This window comes from Mixophyes fleayi, chromosome 6 (assembly GCF_038048845.1).
Source record: "Mixophyes fleayi isolate aMixFle1 chromosome 6, aMixFle1.hap1, whole genome shotgun sequence".
NCBI lineage: Eukaryota > Metazoa > Chordata > Amphibia > Anura > Limnodynastidae > Mixophyes > Mixophyes fleayi.
In genome coordinates, this window is record NC_134407.1 from 212781433 (window position 1) to 212806827 (window position 25395).

Below are 25395 nucleotides of genomic sequence, written 5' to 3' on the forward strand. Positions count from 1 at the left end.
CGCTGCAGCTTGGTTTTATTTTTCCACACACACACACACACACACACACACACACACACACAGACAGACAGACTAACACACGCCACTAAGCATTTATATTATAGATATATAGATATATATATATAAATATATATATATTTATTTTCAATGTGTGTCACTGAGCTATCAGAAAAGTTAATACTACTATTAATCGCTGAAAGAGTCAGATCCACGTGCTCTGCGCTGGGTGTGCTAAAACAGACTTAATTTATTTCAAATGTATTAGTCAGAAGCGAATTTCACACTTTATTTTGTCTGGCATACACTGTAGAGGTCATCAGAAAACTTGCTTCAGACACACCAGGAAAGGAGGCCTTGGACTCCCCTGCCTCCATTATCTAGCTGTCCTTCTCACTCAAGCAGTCTTAGCCCATGCCGACCCGCACAAGAATGTGGGTTGATGTTGAAGCTGAAATAATGAACACGATAACCCCCTATGTCTTGTTTTGGGAAGACTCCAAGGACCTTCCCCATCTATGCTTCTTCCGCCACTTACGATTCTTTCTATCTGGAGGTATAGCACTTGCATTTAACCTCATTGATAATCCAGAGAGAATGGTCCCAATGTAGCATAACGCTTTCTTCCCCCCTGGTCTCGATCCCAGGATGTTCAAGATTTAGACATAATATTAAATTTCTCACAGTCATGGGTGTCTTACCGGAGTTCTCTGGTCTTCGCCATCACCAGACTTTCCTTCCTGGCTCTTTCTACTAATATTTGCAGATCTGCAATTTTTAGAACGAAAACTAAACTACATTTCCCATACCAACCCCCTTTCCTAGAGACATTTTTCTTAACGTAGATCCTTTTTCAAGAGGCCTCATCTCCACTTTTTACTCTCTACATCTCCACCATGAATTACCGACTTAAGAGCCTCACGGTTCACTGGGAAAAGGACATGGGCGAGATCCTCCATCCAGAGGAATGGACTCATATTAGAGAAGAGGTTGCCAAATCGTCGATCTGCGCGCCAATCAAAGAAAACGCATATTGACTTCTGTTAGTGCCCTCCAGACTAATAGCCATATACCCGGCCACCACGGATCTTTGCTGGCAGAATTATGGCGCACGGGGCAGTCTTTCCCACGTTTGGTGGAACTGTCCCAAGATTGAGATCTTCTGGAGAGAGGTCACTGATTTAGTTAATAAGGTAACCCAAATTCAGCTCCCCCAAACCTCTCCTATCTACTCCCTCATCATTCCCTGGAGTTTCCACAGCAAATTGTCTTATAGCACTAAACTGGAAAAAAACTGACCCCCTACAATCCCTGCACTTATCAATGTTTGGCAGATAGAGAAGGTTGAATAAATTACTAGCCTAATTCATGACCGACCCTACCAACCTTTATCTGTATGGAGTGCATAGACTAAGCATCTTTGACTCATGAGTCTATCACTATAGACGAAGCGTAGGAACGCAATCTCTTCTCTTTTTTTCTCCCTCTTTCCTCTACCTCCCGATACTAACACTCCCCTGTTTCCTTCTCTCCAGCTCCTTTAAAGTTCTAGCTATCTGTTGTTTTACAAATTGTAATTTCCTCTGAAGTTAGTATGTCATAAGTTACATTTTATACAAGGATGATGTATTCTGTTTTTCCGCCCCAATTATATAAAATTTTTTATAAAATACTAAATAAGTATTTGTTAATGTATATAATAAGAGATGTTTTTTACTTACTCTGGTAGTTCAGTGGGGATTGGGGCGCCTCCTACAGTGTTTTACAGCAGCTACTGAGCTGCGGTGCCAGGGGTTTCCCCCAGGCCTGGTGGTCCACTGTACGGGCTTCATGAGCAGCCCCTGAGCCAAGAGACAGAATGTAGCCATCACACAGTAGCCCCTGCCGGCATCCGCAGTACAGTGGCTCCTGAGGAGACTTGTAATGATGCATCACCGCCTAGGGGGTCCAAGCAGGCATAGTGCCACATTGAAGAACTAGGAGCTCCAGAATTGGCAGCCATGGAACTGATGCCCCTGGGTCGGATCACCCATGTCCCTGGGTCGGATCACCCACCCTCTGGAGCAGATTTCAGCTTGAGGGAGAAGCCCGGCCACAGAGCTGGTATCTTTTTTTTTTTTTCTGCACCAAACAGGTGCAAGTGAATTGTATTTATTTTGTAAGGTATTTAAATTATTAACACAAATATAGCATCCAGCACAACATGCTCTACAGAGCGAACCTTTACTTTTTTTTTTTTTTTTTAGTTTTATTTTTGCAAGGTCGTGATAACAACAGAGAACGATTGACAAAGTGTATACTGTTAGCAAAAATAGTCAAAAAGTAACCAAGTCAACGACCAGCGTAGAACATACGAAACGGTAAGTCAATCATACTTAAAATTTTAGTAGTAACAAATGACCCAAAGTTTTTATAGAAAGAGGGAAGGAGGAAAGAGAGTATATAGAGGAGGAAAGGAGTGTGAAAAGAGAGAGAAGAGGGAGGAAAGTGAGAAGTGACTAGATCCATTGTTAGTTGGAGAGAAGTCCAAGAGTAATATGAGGTTTTAGAATTGACTTAAGTAAAAGGTGGGCACGCCTGAAAGAAGGCTAACCATGGGTCCCAAACCTTGGTGAAAGCTCAGAGCTGGTATCTTGGAAGTATTATGGGTGGGAGATTTAAAGATTAAATCTCACAGCACATACTTAGTGGCGCCAGGATGGAGAGGAAGCCGAGCCCCCCTTACACACTGGCAGGGCAGAGACAGGCGGAAGAACATCCTCTTTGCCATTGAAATGATTGTGAAGGTGTGAAACCACTGAGGTTTCTTCATACTTGAGCAAATAAACATCAGTCTACTTGAAGATGCACCATGGTGCCTATTGTCTGCTGTATTCCTGTGACCTACAGATAAGAGCTAAATTCTAGTCCGTTACCTGGTTGTGTGGTGTTGAACCCAGCACCCTAAGTCAATGCTGTGTCTGCTACCCTGCAGTCCCGATCCAAAGTAAGCGGTCAGGAGGAACCAGCCACAAGTCACCAGCACAGAGGTACTTCTGCAGCTAAGCGGTTTCAGGTTCTGGTGAAGGAGCCTGGTGGTGGCAGTGACTACTCTCTTATAATTAGTGCACAGTTGCCACTTGCAAAAGAGGAGTGTCTGGTGACCAAGTACCATCAGTTGGAGTGGCCAGTAACGTCAAATTAATGACTATAAAAGAAAACCCCAAGACAAGGGTAAAATCACAGAGTAAGCACTAGAACTGCTCTATGGATGCAATCATTCACTGCATACAGTAACAGTACAGTACAGGCATAAGGAAAAAATCTGTGATGGAGAAATAGAAGTTAAAGGTTACCAGATCCAATGTCTGATTGGGGAGAATGAACGCGTTGTCAGACTTCTCCTGGAATGGGGGAGGCTCTCTCCTGGATCAGCTAATCTATGGCTGTTAGAGGACGATGGCACTGGAGACTCTACGACAGGAATGATTATACTGCGGATTGGACCCCCGGCGCACTCAGAGATCTGCTGTTTTCTTTCTCAGAGGGAATGACCATGTACCTACAGGTAAAGGTCATCAATAGCCTGAAACAACATGTGAAAATAATGATGATATAGTAAATGTGTGGCAACATAATGTACAGGTAAAATATAAAGAATATAACCATAATAATGTGCAAAACATATACTAGATTCATAGTGCCAAAGGGGGAAAAAATGGAGTTCAAGTTATACTTTGTATTGGCCAATGAATAGATTTACATTGCAAGCTTTAGAGACACGATGCTTAGGTCCCTTTGTCAGACGCGATACCTTGAGGCTTTGTTCCCAATTGTAAAGCGCTACGGAATTTGCTGGCGCTATATAAATAAATGTTGATGATGATGACTTCTTAGGTCTCTTTGTGAGGCAGCAAGGGAGGGTTGGCAAAATTTAGCAAAGGGGCAAGACTCGGCTCTGCAGCCTATTAGAAACATTTAAAAGGAAGATATATGCAGATAGCACATTGACCAAGGTAGCCCACTATGGGACAGGCCCCGAGGGCAAACGCCCCCCAGCCAGACCCTGCCCTCAATAGTGTTTAGATACATACTTGCCTACTTTTCTAAGCTCCTGCCAGATGTGGAGGACCTAAGACAGGTGGGACCTAATGACACGGTTCACGTAATCATGCTCCACTCACCGTAAACAATTTGTGTCATCATGTTCCGACCACTGCAGTGCGATGACGGGAAACACACCACCCAGCCATAATGGCTGGAGCATGATTTGCGCTGTGCCCACCATATTTCTCCTCGTTGGCACCCCTGTGAGATCAACTTATATCACACATTACAAATATTGGAGAACTTAAGGCGAATATTTACTGTCTAGTAAGTATAACCACATAGGAGCAGGGCCCGGATTAACCCAAGGTCTAACTGGGCTACAGCCCAGGGGCCTCAGGCCTCCAGGGGGCCCTTCAAAGTCCTCAGCAACATTATTCACATGTGACTGTTTGAAAAGAATCAATTGGATTCCTTACCATTAGTATTATCTCAAATGATGTGGCACTATGTTGTATTTTATATTTCTTTTCACATGTCATGCCTTACGGTATACTTATGAGGATGAAGTAACCAACACAGTGTGACACATGGATCGTCCCACCAGTTGACTTTAAGTATTTTCTCTTTCTTGATTTTGGTTTATTGTTTGATACTTGGGTGATTATCATCTTAAATTAGAAGTTGTATATATGTGAACACACTCAGTAGCGCAGGAGACTCTTTACAATATATATATATATATATATATATATATATATATATATATATATATATATATAGACCCCTGTGAGATCGCCGCAGCATACAGTTTGGGAACCAATGGTTTAGGCGATGGAGGGTGTTACTTGAACCCCATTTTTTATGCTTTTATCGATAACTGAAGCAATACAAGAAACTCCCCAGCTGATATGGGAAAACTACAAGTCCCAGAATGCCCTGCCAATCACACCAGCTGGAGAGTGACGGGCTGCAGACACTAGAGCCTTACTCTAAGTTATATTACAGGGATATAAGTATTAGTCATAGATGTGTCTATGATTATAAAGGAAGGGCAGTCACCTAACCAAACATGGCGGCCACTGACCACATGACGTCACAGCCCCACCCACCCTCACACTGACCTGTCACACGGATATAACAAGTAACAGGGGCTGGTGACAGCCTCTCCGGTATAACCTCGCCGGATCCGCACACTTCCTGGTTACCGGGACGTAGCGGCCTGGACGAGGAGATCACTTCCGGCAGAGCACGGACCGGAAGTAACGGACATTAGGGCGGGGCGGGAGGTGGCTGTGGGCGCGGCTCATTCATAGTAGTGATCGCCCTGTACAGAGCTCCCCCTGCTGGCGGACAGGTGCAGTACATAGGAGACAGCAGGAGAGCTCAGTGTTACCCCGGATGGGTGGTGGCAGCTGTGACTATGGTGTGACTCTGCCCCACTGAGCTGGGGTAATACAACCTCCCATTGTATGCTAGTCTACGACTGTGTACGTATAAGCTGACCCCTGCCCTCGGCCTGGCACTGGGTTCCATACCACCATTCCTATAGGCATGGGTTCACCTGCAGGTCTCAGCAAGGTTGAGAAGGATAATGATAGGCAGGAACTGATAGACCACAACTGGTGTATTGCACTTTATACAGATCTATTAGATCTTGGTGACTAATAACAGGCGTGAGAATTGTCATATTTACCCCTAGTTGGTGCCAAATTGCTCTAGCAGGATAGATTACTATGTTCCTTCAACCAGTGAGCCCAAGATAAAGTCTGTGAATGAGTCACGGTTTTTTCTATCCCTTAAGTCCAACAGTGATGTCTTCTTCTCAGGTAGCCATATGGACTTTCAGTGATGTCAGATGCATGGCGGCTAGCTCTACGTCATCACTGATGCCATATAGCACTACCATAGAACTGCGCAGTGGCAATTAAATAGGATGGCAAGTCCTAAGGCCTTTCAATAATACACACATACGATATTACCAGCCAGTACCACTGTGCCATCCAGCATTACCACTCACAAATCCAGGATTCTCCTCTACTTACCCTGCTGGATTCAGTACAAGCTGCACCAGGCTCTAAAAGTTACTGTTTTGAAGGGATCTGATATGCCTTCTTTCTCCCTTATAGCTGCCAACCCCCTTCCTCCCTGTACCTCTATATCTACTGACATTCAGTACTCACCACTTTCTTCTACATGTTAGTGATTGTATGGGAAAGGAGAGGCCATCGCCAGGTCTGGGAGAGTGGGAAATATATAGTGCAGGCCTGGCCAACCTGTGGTGCTCCAGGTGTTATGGAACTACAACCCCCAGCATGCTTTGCCAGTAGATAGCCAGCCGATAGCTGTCAAAGTACGCTGGGACATGTAGTTTCACAACATCTGGAGAGCCACAGGTCGGCCAGATCTTATATAGGAGGTTGATGAGGTACAATAGGTTCCTCATCGACAGTCTAACCTCGTAGCTGTGGACGATGTAGGCGTAGAGAAAGGTCAGGGAGCCGGCTCAGGCTTAGTAGAAGGCCAAATGGCGTTTACTTACACCACTGACCTCATCTGTCTAGTGCGGGGGGGGGGGGGGGTGCAGGCCCTTTCAGTTGGCCCTCATGATGAGCACACATGTAACTAGTCCAAGTCTGGGACAATGAAAACAAGAGACCGTACTATTATCACCTGTAAATATTTATCTCACATTAAGTTACAGAACTGTTTTGCTTGGTTGCTGAGCCTCATGTGTAAATACATGCAAAAAAAAATTGTAAATCGGATTTCTAATGATCAAGTGTGACGGAGAATAAAAATAATAGATATAATTAGAAAGCTCCTATTCACCTCTGCTATAGTGCTGGTAATTGTGTACATCTGCTTCTCCCTATCTGTAGTGATGTCACAGAAATCACAGCAGATTTTATCTAGGAAAGGGAGGCTGTCCAGAAATATACTAGTAGAGGTGGCAGGTTCATAGGCCAGTGACCCAACACTAGTGATAGGAAAAAGGGACTGGGGATGAGTGTATTGGCAGAACTGTTGGGAAAATATATTTTAATAGTAGCTATAAGGAGAGCAGACCAGACAAGTGTTTAATGACTGTAGACTTTCCTATGTAGTAACTGGGCTTCTTCCCTTTATATTCACTTATTGACCATATTACACGGCGTGATGCACGAGGGCTCCACCTAGCGGCCCGCGAGCAGAAGGCATCGTGATGACATCAGTCCCAGAGCATCTGTTGAGTTCAGAGCGCCATCTGCTGGTGAGTGATGTGATATTGCTCAGCCGCCTCATTGTTCTCCCCATCTACCAAACTAAGCTGAAGCCACAAACCGGATGTAGAGGGTGTGTCGGAAAAATACTCCCGGACGTGGGAAGTTGAGGGAGAACCGCTGCAGCAGGTGAGTGACGTTTATTAGTAGGATTCGGTACAGATTAGCGTGCTGGGAAACCAGGTGTCACGTGATTAGGGGTAGGGATGGTCACATGACAGTCCTAGAAACACCTTGTCTGTGACGTCACTCACAGCTTACCAGTGTTCCCCCCCAGCTGCTGTGAACTACAAATCCCAGCATGCCCTGCCAGCCAGAGCCATACAACTGCTTAGTATGTGAGTCTGACTGGTGGGTGCTTGGACATCAGTGGCTTTTTATCCATAAGGGTTGTCCCTTATATATCCCTCCCCCCACTGTAATTATACAATAAGGGTCTTCTAAGTGCTGTTAAATAGAATTTAGGGCCCAGGAAGAACAACTTCATGGGGCCCCTTCCATAGCTGTCAAAGGGGCCGTGGTCATACCATGTTGGTGGCTCTACCTACTACACAGGAGGGCCCGGCCACCAGTACATTGTACCTACTTAGTTTAGGGCAGTGTTGGCTAACCTGTGACACTCCAGGTGTTGTGAAACTACAAGTCCCAGCATGCTTTGCCAATATATATAGCAGCGTATTGCTGGAAGGGTATGCTGGGACTTGTAGTTTCACAACACCTGGAGTGTCACAGGTTAGCCAACACTGGTTAAGGGGGTTGAGGAGCTTCAGAAGTACTAGGCATGGCCCCTGGGGGACCCAAAGTGATGTAGACACGCCCCTCAGTGTGACATGACCACACCCCATTAATTCCCAGACTCCTCCTGTTGGGCGGTATAAGGTTATAAGTGTAGAGGGTTTCCAGAAGTGGATGCTGCATTTAATATCCTGCAGTACTATGTATAGTGATTCTCTATATGAAAGATTTACTAGGGCGGAATAGCCACATATTTAGGACTATGATTCACAACTATTCTCCACCTCACTCAATGCTACTTTTTTTATTCCAGACTTTTTATCTAAACAATTACAGAACCGTTTTGCAGCCACCTCCTCTCATTATCCACTTGACTGTTTTAATTCCCTGCTGGAGGGCTGGCTGCTGGGGCTCTGGTCAGCACATGATGATCCCTTCCACCTGTTACAAATTTCCCATTTATAGGAGGACTAAAACCCCACATTGAAATGTTCAGGTATGAACCACAAAGGTAAAATACACTACTCAGTGTCTACTGCAGCTCTGATGTAAAGTATAACCTTCCACTCCATTACAGACAGCTGCAGCCCCTCTCACATCTTTACCACGGTGTCCTGATGGGATCTGATACATGTGATTATGCAGGCATGTCAGTGACTGGCCCTACAATGAATAATCTAATTCATTTATGCAGAGCAAGGCAGCAAAACTGTCAGTCACTCTGTATCTGCACTTAGAGATAGAGAAGCCCCCCCCCCCCCCCTAGCATGGAAACCTGCTGCAAAGGAGTACAAGTCAGCATAGTAGAAATATTTAGCTAAATAAAACCCTTGTTATTTTATGTATATTATTCAGATCAGTAATGCACACCCCTGTAATTATATATGTAAGATATATTAATAGTGGCTATTTAAATTCCTTTTACGTTAACCTAGAATGAATTAATTTAGGAGTAGGGTGTTTTTGAACATCAACTAATTAATTCAGCCCAGTGTTAAATTAAGTTGGAAGCTTAGGAGCAGGGCATTGTGTACTGCATGGATGGGGTCATATTCTGAGTAGTGTCGCACACTTTCTGTTTCTTATTACTGTTGTGACATAGGCTGTGCAGTAAAGTTAATGTTAGCATTTTGGATGGGCTGCAACAGTTGTATTGTTAAGAGGATTTTTTTGTGAGTGACTCTTTTTTTTCTACTCTGTTTTTCAGTTTATGTGATTTAAAATAAATTAATAAGCCCCACTGATTTAGTAGATAGGGACATTTGTGTAAGGTTAAAACCTTATCCTCCATAAAGCAACATTAATAGTTGTTTTAGTGTAGTTCAGGCCTTGCCAAATATAATATACAATTATATAGAGGAGGAGGACAGAGAATTACATTTTATGTACAGACGGGACAAATAATTGCATTATATAGCGTTGGGACAGATGATTACAGTAGATCATGAAAAGGACATAGAGACTTACAGCGTGCAGAGACAGCGTGGAGAGACGCGGGACAGAGACTTACTGCGTGCAGAGACAGCGTGGAGAGACGCGGGACAGAGACTTACAGCGCGCAGAGACGCGGGACAGAGACTTACAGCGCGCAGAGACGCGGGACAGAGACTTACAGCGCGCAGAGACGCGGGACAGAGACTTACAGCGCGCAGAGACGCGGGACAGAGACTTACAGCGCGCAGAGACGCGAGACAGAGACTTACAGCGTGCAGAGACGCGGGACAGAGAATTACAGCGTGCAGAGACGCGGGACAGAGACTTACAGCGTGGAGAGACGCGGGACAGAGACTTACAGCGTGGAGAGACGCGGGACAGAGACTTACAGCGTGCAGAGACGCGGGACAGACTTACAGCGGGCAGAGACGCGGGACAGACTTACAGCGGGCAGAGACGCGGGACAGACTTACAGCGGGCAGAGACGCGGGACAGACTTACAGCGGGCAGAGACGCGGGACAGACTTACAGCGGGCAGAGACGCGGGACAGACTTACAGCGGGCAGAGACGCGGGACAGACTTACAGCGGGCAGAGACGCGGGACAGACTTACAGCGGGCAGAGACGCGGGACAGACTTACAGCGTGCAGAGACGCGGGGCAGAGAATTACAGCGTGCAGAGACGCGGGGCAGAGAATTACAGCATAATTAAACTGTTTAACAGAAGCTGCTAAAAGGTATAAAAGGTTGTATTTGTCTGCACAAGGACACACTTCTCTCTGCTTGAGAGGTGTCCACATCTGATGTGAATGCAATAAAGACTTCATATTTATTTCAGAAGACTTTGAATATATGTTTTGCCTTCTCACAGAGGCACATGATGAAATGGGGAATGAGGCATGGTTTAGAAAGGGAGGTGGGTGTAGGGACTGGAATCGTGTTTAATGGACAATATTGGGATAAAGTTAGTGGTTTCTTCAAATAAAAGGACCTGATGAGATTTGAGGGATCATAGTGACCTCAGTTTTATCAGACTGACTGGAGAGGTGAGGAATTCTGTGACTGTCACATTGTATCATCATCACCATTTATTTATATAGTGCCACCAATCTAAATCTAAATTCTGTGCTGCTGTATACATAATGTGCTGCTGTATACATAATGTGCTGCTGTATACATAATGATATATTAGTTTCTTTCAATACTCAGGATTACACAGTGATGAATAAGACATCTGGGGATCATGTAACACCCAGCAGCCGTCCCTGTGTGTCAGGAGGACTGAGCAGGACCCAGAGCCCCATCACGGAGCCTCCACCTCACTCACTGATACATGAGAGAAACAATGACCAGAGGATTCTAGAACTCACCAACAAGATCATTCAGCTGCTGACTGGAGAGGTGACTGCTGGGAATGGGACATTATACAGTAACACCAGGGGATGTGTCTGGGTGATGACTGTATCATTGTGTGTGTCAGGTTCCTATAAGGTGTCAGGATGTCACTGTCTTTTTCTCCATGGAGGAGTGGGAGTATCTAGGACACAGGGGTCTGTACAAGGATCTGATGATGGAGAATCACCGTACCCGCACATCACTGTGTAAGAGAAGGTTTTATTACATGTATATAACTGTCTAAACATAGGAAGAAAAAGGATTCTGATGCAGAGGCACGTTTATAGTCCACACTGATATTTAAATAAAATCTGTCCTTATTTCTTAAAAATAATCTAAACCTTATAACTTGCATTGATTTTTAACTCTATATTTTGCTAAGGGAATATAAGTCAAGAAATATGAGAAAGCGATGATAAAGATTAAGGGCCTGATTCATTAAGGAACTTAAATTAAGAAGTTTCTTATTTAATTCTCCTGGACAAAACCATGTTACAATGCAAGAGGTGAAAATTAGTTTTCTGTTTTGCACATAAGTTAAATACTGACTGTTTTATCATGTAGCACACAAATGCTTGATAGCTTATTTGTACACTGAAATTTAAAGTTGATATTTGTGTGCTACATGAAAAAACAGACAGTATATAACTTATGTGCAAAATAAGTTCCTTCCAATCTTAATGGATAATGCAGGCAGAAATATAAGGCAGCATATATATGAAAGCAAGGCTAGCTGGTTACAATGAAGCACTGAACCCATATTACAAATATCTATGCTGCATCTTATGTGTAGCCAATCGTTTCCAAGCTTTTAAAGTTTTCTCTTTGAATGGATTTTTCTTTCTAACATATACCATGCCATCTAGTGGTATCAGGAGATATTGCAACTTTAAATTATCCAAAATGGACTCTCTTTACATATTATATGCAAGTGCAAAGCTAGATCTAACAGTATAATCATAGTCGCCAACCTTTGAAGATTGGCCTCCGGGAGTCTTGGTGTGGAGGTGGACATTAGGGAGTGGGGCTATGCAAATAGCGTAATTTTGGCCCTGTCCCTGTGACGTAATGACGCAAACACGTCATGTTACCACGGCCGGCATGCCAAAATGATGCGATTCCCGGAGAATCGCATCATGGAGGCTTGAAATCTGCCCACTCACTAGGAAGTGGGCAGATGCGGGAGAATTGCCAGCTCTCCTAGGAGTCCAGGAGACCTACCCGGAATTCGGGAGTCTCCCGGACATTCCGGGAGAGTTGTCAAGTATGAGTATAATGTATACATATGTTTAAAAAAAAAAGAAACTTTAAAATCTCTAACGTTAATGTGTTTATTTTCAACAGGTTTTCCAAAGGAGGCAACTCATATTATTAAGGAGGAATTGGTTACAAGTCAGGAAGGAAATCTCCTACCCATCAACATTTATACACCCATAGATCATACACCATATGCATCTATGCATATTAACAAGGAATCCATCTCATATGAAGGAGGAAATACTAATTCTACTGATATTAACGAGGAATCGGCCTCATGTGAAGATGAAAATCTCCCAAACACTGAAATGTATACACCCACAGCTTATACACAATATACATCTATTCATATTAAGGAGGAACCAGTCTCACGTGAAGAAGAAAATCTCTCAAACATTGACATTTATACACACACAGAGTATACACAAGACCCATTTACTAACCTTAAGGAAGAACCGGTCTTATATGAAGGAGAAAACCTCACAGACATTGACATTTATACACCCACAGATCATACACAAAGTGCATCCACTTGCACTAAGGAAAATTTGCTTTCAAATGAAAATATAGGAAAAACATTGATTTGTCCTGAATGTGGTAAACAGTTCTGCGACATTTCACAGTTCACTTCTCACCTCCAAACTCACACAGGAGTGGAACAGTTTTCATGTTCTGAGTGTGGGTCTGTATTTCCTAGAAATTCAGATCTTGCCCAACATCAGATAACCCACAGGGCAGAGAATCCATATTCTTGTCCTGAATGTAAAGGGGTTGCCAGTAGTAAATGTCTTACAATACATGAAAAAAGTCATATTGGAGAGAAACCTTATTCTTGCTCGGAATGTGGAAAATGTTTTGGCAGTAATGCAAATCTTGTTAGACATCAGAGGAGTCACACAGGACAAAAAGAATTTCCATGCCCTGAATGTGGGAAATGTTTTTCTAGTAACTGGAGTCTTGTAAATCACCAGCGGATTCACACAGGAGAAAAACCATATTCGTGCTCTGAATGTGTTTTAATGTTTTTTTTTGATGAAAATGTTTTTCTGGTAGCTCTGCGCTTCTCGAGCATCAGAGAAGACACACGGGAGAGAAACCATATTCTTGCATTCAGTGTGAGAAATGTTTTATTAATAAATCCCATCTTGTTATACATCAGAGGACTCACACAGGAGAGAAACCATATTCTTGCTCCGAATGTGGGAGATGTTTCTCCACCAGTTCAATTCTGCGTGCACATCAGACTAGTCATACTGGAGAGAAAACTTATTCTTGTTTAATATGTGGGAAACATTTGAGAAGCAGAGCAAACCTTGTTTTCCATCAGAGAACTCACACAGGAGAGAAACCTTATTCTTGCTCTGAATGTGGAAAATGTTTTATCAGTAGTTCACATCTTGTGAGACACCAGAGAAGCCATACAGGAGATAAACCACATTCCTGTTCTGAATGTGGGAAATGTTTCATCAGTAAATCACATCTTGTTAGACACCAGAGAAGTCACACAGGAGATAAACCATATTCTTGTTCTGAATGTGGGAAATGTTTTCTCAGTAACTCGCATCTTGTTAGACATCAGAGAATTCATGCTGGAGATAAACCTTATTCTTGTTCTGAATGTGGGAAATGTTTTATTAGTAACTCAAATCTTGTTATACACCACAGAAGCCACACAGGAGAAAAACCATATTCTTGCAGTGAATGTGGGAAATATTTTAGTAGTGCCTCAAATCTTATTAAACATCAGAGAATTCACAAAGGTGAAAAAGTATATTCTTGCTCTGAATGTGGAAAAAGTTTTATGAGGAAAGATGCTCTGTGTAAGCATGTACAAACTCACAGATAGAAAACTTGTTTTGTTATACCTGGCAAGTTAAATGGGGGTTTCTATCTTCAGGTGTCCTCAAGTCAGTCTGTTGTTTTATGCAGATGTCATGAAACTGTAAAATAAATATGTTGCATTTACTTTTCTTCTGTAGTTTCAAGACATGTCTTTATATGAGCAGAGGGGGGATTCTGCCTAATGGTCTAAACACATGGTTGAAAAGAACAGAAGCAATTTAGACAAATAAAGTAATGCATCTAGGAAAATGTGCAGAAGGACATGTACAAGCCAATCAATTACAGTGATCTGATGGTGGAAAGTGCTTTTAGTCACGTAAGTTGAGTCACTCTGGTTAGCTATGGAACATTTGCATTCTTTACAACGCTGATTGCTACTTTAAATGCATGCCGCTGAATAGTTGTATATGAAATAAATAATAATAAAAAAGTTGTTTATATAGGCGATTCTTATATGTAGCTGTGTTTAACCTTCACTGACATTTAAATATTCCTTCTTGAAACACTTATGAACAGTCGTTCAGAGGTAACTGAGGAAAAGAAGATGTTGGCCAAACCACTGTACTAAATAATAAAACCAGATCTGGTTGCTACAGACAACGTAAAAAAGGCCAAAAATGATTATACCACCCCCAGGCTATGTCAGCCAGGTCTGTTGGTGCAATACCAGGGAAATCCACTGCTTGTGTGGTCACCCCTCAATAGTGACAAGTAGCCCTAGGACATTCAGAACATTGCTGACTTCCCTAGTGGGAAAATCCAGCCCCATGCTGAAAGCTCTAGGGCTAAACCCACACGTCTGGTGTGGTGGGTTTGGGATAAGAAATGTGAAAGTAAGAATAAAGCATTTTGACATAATGTACTACTTCCAGCAATCCCCGGATCCCTTAAAGTGGTTGCCATCTGGCAGAGTGTGTTGGCATGTGTAGAACAAGCGCCAGCATGTTGTGGCATCCATGTAGTAACCATGTCAAAGTGCTGAGAAACCCACCACAACCACTGTAAGAATATCGTTATTAGAAATGAATCCCCTCCTCCCCCATAAAAACTTTGTTCACCAGTTTATTTCACAGCTAATTCTTAGCTGGTTTTTCCGATGGGGGTTGGGTGCACAGCCCATAAGGAATAGCCTAGTGCTTGTTGACACTGCTTCTGGGTGACCCCAAGTGGGGAGCAGATACACCTCCTGACAAGCGTATGTCACGAACTGAGGATTGGATGGGGCCACTTGTTGGTATTATTGCAACTGAACAAGGAGGTTTGGAGTCTAACGCACCCCTAGAATTCACCAGGGACCCCTGCGAGGGAGTATGGACTTGGCAGCAAGGGGTGCGCAGTTCTCTGAGACAGTGACCAATGAAGTTAGAGAAGTCAAATGATCCGGGCCGGGATGTCCAGAGAATGGTCAGGGTAAGCCAAGAGTCAGAACCAGAGAGATCCGAATAGCCCAAATCACAATCCAAAGAGAAGGTCAGGAAATAAGCCAGGTCTGGAGACACAAGTACACTGGAACAGGGAAGCAGGATACAGGTGAGTGGAACAGGCAGGAAGAACACTAGAGGGCAGGGAAAACACTGGAGTTAGGTTTGACCTAATACTCTGGCACCCTAATGGTGCAAGAGTCTTCGATTTATAGGGTGGAGAGAGGTCTAATTGGCCAGGGGCGAATTCGGCAGTGAGTACATCACTGACCTCTGACAAATGAAGCAAGAAGCCCCCTGTTGCCTAGCGAACGGGATACAAGGCAGCTATGTGCCAAGCCGAAAAGAGAAGCGTCCCCTTGCTAAACAACGGGACACATCCGGCAGGAAGAGGCAGACAGCCATCCCCGGCACATGAGGCCCCTGACGGCGTGTCTTCCACCCCTACATAGTAAGTAAGGTGCCCAAAATGCCCTTGCTGTATTTCGGGTACATTAACCTCCACTTCCCTCCTCGTTAAGCCTCTAGCGTAGAAAGGCACAACTGAAATACATATACACATACTATACACCAGTGGTTACCACACTTTTTCAATTTACGGCAACTAAGAGTCTTTTTTCAAGGCATCACTCCAAAATAATTACCGACCAGTCCCCGATTTTTAAGTCAAAATAACGTAATAAGTATTTATGTCAGGACAGAAATACTTAGTAAGTTGTTTGCAAAAATAATACACATAAATCGAAGGGAACAGAATATTTGAATATAGTTTTTTCAATTATATTTCTGTCAAAGAATAATTTACAGCTAATATTAAGAGGAATAAGATCAAACAAAATAAAACAACATGTGCAAAACTCATCAAACTGTGCCCCTTCACCTTTACACTGTGCCCTTTCACAATCACACTGTGCCCCTTCCTCCTCACACTGTGCCCCTTCACGATCACACTGTGCCCCTTCACCTTTACACTGTGCCCTTTCACAATCACACTGTGCCCCTTCATCCACACACAATCTGCCCCTCTTCATCCACACACACTGTCTGCCCCTCTTCATCCACACACAGTCTGCCACTCTTCATCCACACACACTGTCTGCACCTCTTCATCCTCACACTGTCTGCCCCTCTTCATCCACACACAATGTCTGCCCCTCTTCATCCACACACTGTCTGCCCCTCTTCATCCACACACTGTCTGTCTCTCTTCATCCACACACTATCTGTCCCTCTTCATCCACACACTATCTGTCCCTCTTCATCCACACACACTGTCTGCCCCTCTTCATCCTCACTGCCCCTCTTCATTCACACACTGTCTGCCTCTTTTTATCCTCACACTGTCTGCCCCTCTTCATCCACACACACTATCTGTCCCTCTATGTCCACACACACTATCTGCCCCTCTTCGTCCACACACACTATCTGCCCCTCTTCATCCACACACACTGTCTGCCCCTCTTCATCCACAACCACTGTCTGCCCCTCTTCATCCACAACCACTGTCTGCCCCTCTTCATCCACACACACTGTCTGCCCCTCTTCATCCACACACACTGTCTGCCCCTCTTCATCCACACACACTGTCTGCCCCTCTTCATCCACAACCACTGTCTGCCCCTCTTTATCCACAACCACTGTCTGCCCCTCTTCATCCACAACCACTGTCTGCCCCTCTTCATCCACACACACTGTCTGCCCCTCTTCATCCACAACCACTGTCTGCCCCTCTTCGTCCACACACTGTCAGCCCCTCTTCATCCACACACACTGTCTGCCCCTCTTCATCCACACACACTGTCAGCCCCTCTTCATCCACACACTGTCTGCTCCTCTTCATCTACACACACTGTCTGCCCCTCTTCATCCACACACACTGTCAGCCCCTCTTCATCCACACACTATCTGCCCCTTCATTCTTTTGCCCCTCCATTGCTGTTTCCTTTCACCTTCCCCTCCGTTTCTTTACTTACCATACTTGGCCTTCTTTCTTCTATTCTGTCTTCTCTTCTATCTTCTTACCAATGCGGCGGCGCCTGGGACCCAGCATCCTCCTCTCTCCTGACGCTCCTCACTGAATATGTCAGGCGTAATGACATTCAGTGAGAAGCGAGGAGGGAGGAGGATTCTGGATCCCGGGCGCCGCCGCATTGGTAAGTTGTTTTTTGTTTTGTTGGGAGACGCTGCTATGCACACTAATGAAATGGTCATTTTGTGTGTAGAAGTTGGACTCCAATCACTATAAATAGTGACAGAAGTACACACTTGACTGGTAAAATTACAACATTAATTTGCAGAGCCTTACAGGTTTAGCAGCGTTCATTTACCCTCATTACACACAGGCTTCCGGTTGGTAGAAAAAGCATTAAAGACTAAAGTTGCAGAAATATGTGGTGAAACTTAACTAAAATAGTCGGATGCACTCCCAATTGCTTTAATGAGTATGAGATATACCACAAACAGGAAAATTAGACCCACAGTCCTGATGGATTGCTTTGTGAGGCTACACTCTTCACCACCTGTTTCTCTACACTTTGCTGACTTGCAGTTACTGATGAACTGATCAGATGATTGCAGGACACTAATGTGTGCCTAGGCCTTTCATTCACAGGTCAGAGCTGCCTGAACTAAGGAACCAGATGAACAGTGCCACTCCATTAGCTGGGAGACTGGGTGCATCAAAGGGAGCTATCCTTTGAGCTAGCCATCAAAAGACCTAACCTGTGCTCCTTCAAACGGGCACTCAAAACTCATCTCTTCCGCATTGCCTACCAGCCTTCCACCTAACCCTCTCTCCATGCTCACTCTCCTCAGTAGAGGGGAGCGCTTGCTCCACTCTTCCGACATCCTCTGTGCCTGTCGTCTGTCTACCCTCCCTATAGGATGTAAGCTCGTATGAGCAGGGACCTCCTACCTCCTGTCTCGCTACCTTCTCTTCTGCTCCAACCTCCACTCACTTGCCTTGCCTGGAGCCTCTGAAGTTTTGGTACTACTCTTTTATTGTATTGTACTGTTATTCCCTGTACTGTCCATTGTTTGTATTGTGTACGGCGCTGCGGAAACCTTGTGGCGCCTTATAAATAAACGATAATAATAATAATAATAATCCTTGAAGCCTTGACGAAAAGTACCAAATCAGTGACTGTTCACCACTCACTGTGTTAATGGCTGATTGGGTATATTGGCTGCTAAAATACACAACTAAGAGGAAACCACACAAAATTGGGCCTTGGAATAGCTCTTTCCTCTGGGTAGTATCACAGAAGGCCATAAATGCGTTACTGCCAGATTACCAACTTTAAACACAGCATACGGTCCAGTACTAAGAGCAGGATAAACTTTGAATCAATAATCTGGCAGCTACAGGTAGTAATTTCTGGAAATTTATAGCAGCAGGGATGCCTCGTGTTCCTGCTGACTCCACTAAACATCTGTAGCTGAGGTAAAGGTAGGAGATGATTACTTCTCTCATAATCTTGTGAAGTAACTTGCTCTGACCATGTAGAAAGTTTTTGTAGATCTGTCAGAAAAGTAAAAGCTGCAGTTTGTGATAACCCTATTACATTAATAGCCCCCAAATTGAATAGAAGAGACCCCATATTAGCTTAAAAGTCCCATCTACTGCTACATTACATAAATAGCTCTCACAATACTCCTCACTACATTACAATACTAGCCACCCACATTACATTAATAGCCCCCAACTCCCATATTACGTTAATACCCCCATATTACAGCATTAATCCTCACCAGCCCAATATTACATTAGTAGACCTTGTACTTTACAGTAATAACCCATCACCACACTAATTCTGTCTGCCTCCTGCGTGATCAAGGAGAGGCTGGTTCATGTCAGGTGGGAGAGGAAGAGCAGAGGGTAGAGAATGGAAACGAAGATACCCAGACATACATCAGGGAGGAGAAATGTAACAGCACCAGGCCCTGAGTGTCTGTGCGCCCTGTCTGTCAGCCTACACATGCAAACAAAGAGGGAACTGAGCCCGTCAGGGCAGGATGGCTGATCCCTAATGGCAGCATCAGGACATTTAATAGGGTGTCTGGACCCAGGAAGGAACAAAATGTCAGAGTAGACCCAAATAAGCTTGGGCTGGCCAGACCAGCCCTCCCTCCCCTGTAGAGAGCAAGTTACGGGGAAAGTGCCCCCATGCTGTGGGCCTCACCAGGGATCTCTCCGATAGCGCTGTGAGCCAGCCTGAGCCACAGCCTTGTGGGATTAGGCACAAAATCTCTGCCATAAGAACACTGTGTTAATGGTTGATTGAGTATATTGCCTGCTAAAATACACAACTAAGGGGAAAACAGACAAAATTGGGCCTCGGAATAGCTGTTTCCTCTGGGTAGTATCACAGAGGGCCATAATTGCGGCACTGCCAGATCACCAACTTTAAACACAGCATACGGATATATCCAGAGCACAGGTGTGACAGTCATCATCATAAAGTAAACTTGCACCAGGCCTATGGGATGCCTTCTAAAAACCATATTGTAGAGATACGTTTGTCAAAATTGGACACACTGCAGTGGGTTAAATCAGGAGAGAATGATGTTTTCCCTGATGTTTGGTTTGCAAACCAGCAGTTTGCTAGAAACTGTATCCAGTGTGTGCCTTTTAAAACTGCCATACATATGGTGTAACTTTACACAAACTGGAGTTTAATAATACTGCAGCTTGTTTTAGAAAACCGCATCCGTTTGGCAGTTTTAAAACCACTTAAAATTGTTATTTAGGACACAATATTATCTTAATCTTATTAATATTATTATTTGGTTCACAAACACATTTCCATGTGCTGGTGTCCGGGCTGAGGTGCAGGGGGGGGGATTGGTGTTGCAAGTCCTGGCTGCTGACAGCTGCTAGTAATGATGCCCGATCGGGCATCATGTTAGACTGGGGGCGGAATACACTGGAGGAACTCTTATGCACTCTTATGTTGCACCATCATTGACACACGGCACGCTGCTACCTTAACTTGGTATTCCGAACAGTGGGTTGTCAGATTATTGTGTGCCAGCACTTGTGTAAATAGTAGGCTCATGAAATCTGGCTATGTACTGAAGCCTTGGCTAGTCCATGACCATAATAACTGCTATTCTCCAATGTCTATGTATACTGCACCCCAACTGTGCTAATACATATTGGCTACTATTGTACACCGAGTCCCTGGCTTTAACCATGACTCCAGTTCTTGACCATTACCTTGTTGTTCTGTGTACCAGACCTTTGGCTTTGACCCTGACCATGGCTACTAATGACTCCTGGGTATTAACTCTGACCACTATTAATGAAGAGCCTCAGCTTCTACTGTGTGCCAAACTCTGGGCAGTGATCCTGATTTTTCATGCAAACTTATCTTTACCAAAGTGCGGATTACTATTGCTGATATTGCTCAGATTCCCGAATGTCATCCTCTGGGAAAAATCTTATTTACCTTACCTAAGACCAACAGTAACCATTGTGTGGCCATGTGATTGGAAGGGCTAACAGAGTTGACTCATGCAAGCTCCACTGTTTTGTATAAATATACATATAATTATCCCGCTTACTACAAATACATTTCTATATGTCCAACAAATAACTGGTTCTTAACTAGAAGAGGGGGGTGGTTGGATTCAGAGTTTTAATAGACAAAAAAAACACCCAGATAGCTTTTGCTTCAGTTGGAACATCATTGAGTAAGAGGTGTCCAACAAATTATCCTGAATTCACTGAGTGCTATCAAGGAACGGGGCTTCTTAGATCCAGACATTTCTCAACAATCAAATTGTATTCCGCAGCTTAGTACTTATTCATTTTATTTCTATCTTTTATAATAAACATTTCTATCAACTTTTTGCAAGTGTTGTCTGTTAATTATCATAATCTCACACCAGAACATAAGAGTTAATGTCCATCCTGTGACATCTGGTACCAGAAGTGGGATGTGGCACTGCAATTAATGACAGATATAATTACTACTATTGAAATTGTACTGCTAAGCATTTGTCCTATGTTAGGGGTGGTTTATTTTGTGTAAACTGCATAAAGGTATTAGACTGTGGCCATTTGTTTAGTAAAAAAGTTTAAGGTAAAAATAAGGGAAAGAAAGTCCAAAAAATGTGAGTCCACTGCCTTCGTGGGTGTCCAGTTCAGGACACTGGGCGCCCATTGCTCGCGAGGATCAGCTTTTTCCCTATGTTATAAATGCTGAGAAAAGAACACAGCCCAGGCGAAGATGCCTAAAAGTGCGAGATGTTGACCCAGTAAGTGTGAGGACTCTAATACAGCGAGGGTTCTGGGAGTCTATTGTTGAATGGTCAGAGACAGATGGTGAATTTGATGATGAGGTTGAAGTTGAAGAGGGTGGGGGGAGAATTATGTCCCATTATCACTACCAGACAAAGGAGAGAGGTGACACAAAGAACTGGTACAGATGCTGCTAGTGTGTCAGATGCAGATCACAATTACTCACAGACAGATCAGGGCACAGCAGGGATTGGTGGAATAAACACATAGTTATTGTGCTGGAGAACTCAGTGAGATTGTGGTTATGTATAAGCAACATCCTAATCAGAGATTGCTGACATGGGTAGTGAGACTGTGGGGTTCAAGTGCAGATGGAGTATCTTTAATTCAAAGAGAGTTGTGTGTTAAAGTTTGGGAGCAAATATATGATCTACCTACAGAAGTGGTTGATATGAGTGCATGGTATGAGTTGGGACAAGGAACACAGTGATTGCATGAGATGGGTGTATGAATGGATTTACTTGAAATCCATTACCAGAGCAGGGTGTGTATTCTGTGCAGACTGGATGGGATGGCCCTGATGTAGCTCTATGTAATTCAGTAATGCGTAAAAAGCTCTTAACAACTGCCCTCCACCCTTCACAATGTCCACTGGTTGCCAGGGAGGCCACCCAAGAAGGTGGGTGACAAGAGGGCTTAGGGGCACGTACTGCAGTAGCTCAAAAACGAATGCTCAAGAAATGGAAGTGGTACTTGAGTGAGAGGTGGACGTCATCTCAAGAGCCTGCTGATATCAGTACACCGTTAGCAGGTTTGGTCCCCCTTCAGTCAGATGAACTTGAACAGTCCAATCTCCAGATAGGGGGCAGCTCAGTGCCAGAGGCTAAACCATGGGCACAACTGACAACTGAAGAGAAGTCCAGAGCCTGGGTCACCGATGGCTCAACACAACGAATATATAATGGACGAGTATGGACAGCCGCTGCCTACCAACCAGTATCAGAAACCATACTTCATAAAACAGGTGATGGAGGGTCAAGTCAATATGCAGAATTACAGGCTGTGAGCATGGTCCTTCGTGATACAGAGAGAAATGTCATTATATATATACACAGACAGTTGGGCAGTGTATAAAGGACTTTTAACATGGATGCCTGCATGGAAACAAGATCACTAGCAAGTACATAGAAAGAAGATGAAAAACCGAAAAGATTGGGAGAGTGGTCACATGTCCAGTCAGGACACAGAGGTGCGCAAGGCACTAGAGATTGGGCCAACCAAAAGGGAATACCATTGACATACATGGTGGCCAGAGACATTGATGCCAAGTGTCCAACATGTCAAGAAGTAAACTACAGAAAATACCCGATAGGTGATGTAGGCTCTATACATTGAGGAAAAGCTGCTGGACCAGTGTGGAAAATGTTGTTTATTGGAATATTACCTACAGTAGTGCATTACAGCCGTCGATACGTACTCAGGAGTTCTTATAATACATCCCTGTAGGTATGCTGCAGAAGAGGCAATGCTTACGTTATTACAAGACACATAGAGACATTATGGTAATCCTATGGAGGTCCAAACAGACAATGGATCTCACTTTACTGGCAAACACATCAGAAAAGGGTCCAAGGAGGAGGGAGTACATTGGGTGTATCATATACCTTACTATCCTCAGGCGGCCGGGCTCATAGAGAGAATGAATGGTTTGTTGAAAGAGCAAGTTAGGAAAATGACACCACATCATACATTGAGGGGATGGGATAGGGTGATAAAAGAGGCAGTGCAGAAAGATAACCAAAGCATAATACGAGATCAAACTCCTTTTCAGCGAATGATGACTGCCCCTGTGATACCTCCGCCCCCTTCTACCATAATTTTCAGTAAGAAACAACTGAAACTACAGAAACATAAGATTGAGAAAGTGGCCATAAAGAACAAGACTTCAAAGATCCCCCATGGGTGATAGTCCCAGATAGGGACACTCCAGACCCCATGTACAAAGTACCAACAGGGATAACAAGTTTAGAAACGAAATCTTCACTATTTTATACCAGTACCAGAGGTGATAGAACATTGCTTATGGGAAGAATCAGCTACATTGGATGAATTGGGGGAATATTGTATCACTCTGATCCCTAATCAATGGTGGTGTGTGGAGCGGGACAATTATTAGGATATTTCGTAGCGGTCCCCGATTCAGATGCCTGGCGTAATGTTCTTATAGACTTGCAGTATTGGCTTGCTGAGCTAGGGAACTATTCAAATTGCTGGATTTGTAGCTATTCACCAATTTCAGATGGAACACGAATGTATGCTGCTAATCCAATATTCCAAGACGAACTTTTATTGGAAGACAGTGAGTGAACAATGGAAAGTTCTTGTCTAGTTTAATAGAAAAAAATCTTTATAATCCAAACGTGTTAAATCAACATGCTAAGGTATTACATGATCTAACTACAGCACAAGGGGCATATGGCAAGGTGTAGGTCCTGCTTGCTACAGTTATGCCCGTTAGAATAAAACAGATCAAATACATGGGTATTTACAGAAAATCAGACAGATAAAATCTAATTTAAGGAGGTAAATTATTAAAAAGGTGCCCAATGGCCTGATTGGCTAAGTTGGTTTTCTGGGTGGGGAGGTTGGATTAGTATATTATTCTTCGTTAGTTATATGTAACCAAAGTATTAATTGTGAATCATGTAATTTTTAAGACTGTAATCCGTTGTTTTAGAAAATGTTGCAAAAAACTGTTGAGGCTTGGGGCTAGATTTACTAAGCTGCGGGTTTGAAAAAGTGGGGATGTTGCCTATAGCAACCAATCAGATTCTAGCTGTCATTTATTTAGTACCTTCTACAAAATGACAGCTAGAATCTGATTGGTTGCTATAGGCAACATCCCCACTTTTTCAAACCCGCAGCTTAGTAAATCTAGCCCTTGGTCTTTAAGGGTATATTACCAATAGCTTGAATAAGTGGAATGTGATGGAAAGGGTTAACAGCATTGACTCAAGCAAGCCCCCACTGTTTTGTAGATAAGATACATACAATGATCCCTGTTAGTACAAAGACATTTCTATGTCCAGCAAATAACTGGGTTTAACTAGTCGCAGGGTGGAGAAGAAGGGGGGTTTGATTCAGAGGTTTATTGGACATCCAAGACCCAGATAGATTTAGCTTCAGTTGGAACATTGTTGAGAAAGCTGTGTCCAACAAATTATCCTGAATTCACTGAGAGCAATCAAGCAAAGGGGCTACTCACATCAAGACATTTCTGAACAATTAAATTGTATTCTGTAGCTAAGTACTTATTCATTTTATGTGTTTTTTTTACAAAAAAATATTAGTAACTTTTTACAATTGTTGTCAGCCAAATGTTGAAATCTCACATCAGAACATAAGAGTTAATGTTGACAGCCCACCAACCAATGAGGTTCACTACTAAGGATACGAACAGTGCAAGCAAATTGCAACTTCCATAACAGACACTGCCTTAACCATATATTTGCTTGACACTTGATTTCTTCTTCTAAGTTATGGGTATCCCTAGAGGGCGAGTTCTAAATCACCGGCGTGCTTAACTCCTAGACACAGACATCTAGATGGTAAGATATACCTAATTTCAGGAGCAACTTTAAAAAGGTTGCCAAATTGAAATAGGTATCATCTTCTCTGGATTAGACTTTCGTCCAGGCATATAGACTAGGTAATCGGGCAGAAGGATGAGGGTAGACTCAGGAGAGATAAAAGCACTAGCCACACACCAACGGGATTTTGC

The 25395-nt window shown here is 43.5% G+C and overlaps 2 protein-coding genes across 4 annotated transcripts in view; one reads left to right on the top strand and one right to left on the bottom strand.

Annotated features, from left to right (window-relative positions):
- The window catches only part of LOC142159906 (uncharacterized), a 543776-nt gene that overhangs the window by 13164 nt on the left and 505217 nt on the right, over positions 1-25395 (bottom strand). The gene's annotated exons all lie outside the window — the stretch shown is intronic.
- The window catches only part of LOC142159873 (uncharacterized), a 125830-nt gene continuing 107098 nt past the window's right edge, over positions 6664-25395 (top strand). The window contains exons 1-3 of one of the 2 annotated variants that reach the window (XM_075214717.1): positions 6664-7415; positions 8418-8517; positions 10665-11056. In XM_075214717.1, the coding sequence (XP_075070818.1) occupies positions 10975-11056 (82 nt within the window). In that variant the 5' untranslated portion in view covers positions 6664-7415; positions 8418-8517; positions 10665-10974. The remainder of the gene's footprint in view (positions 7416-8417; positions 8518-10664; positions 11057-25395) is intronic. The other variant, XM_075214718.1, reaches the window with a different exon arrangement.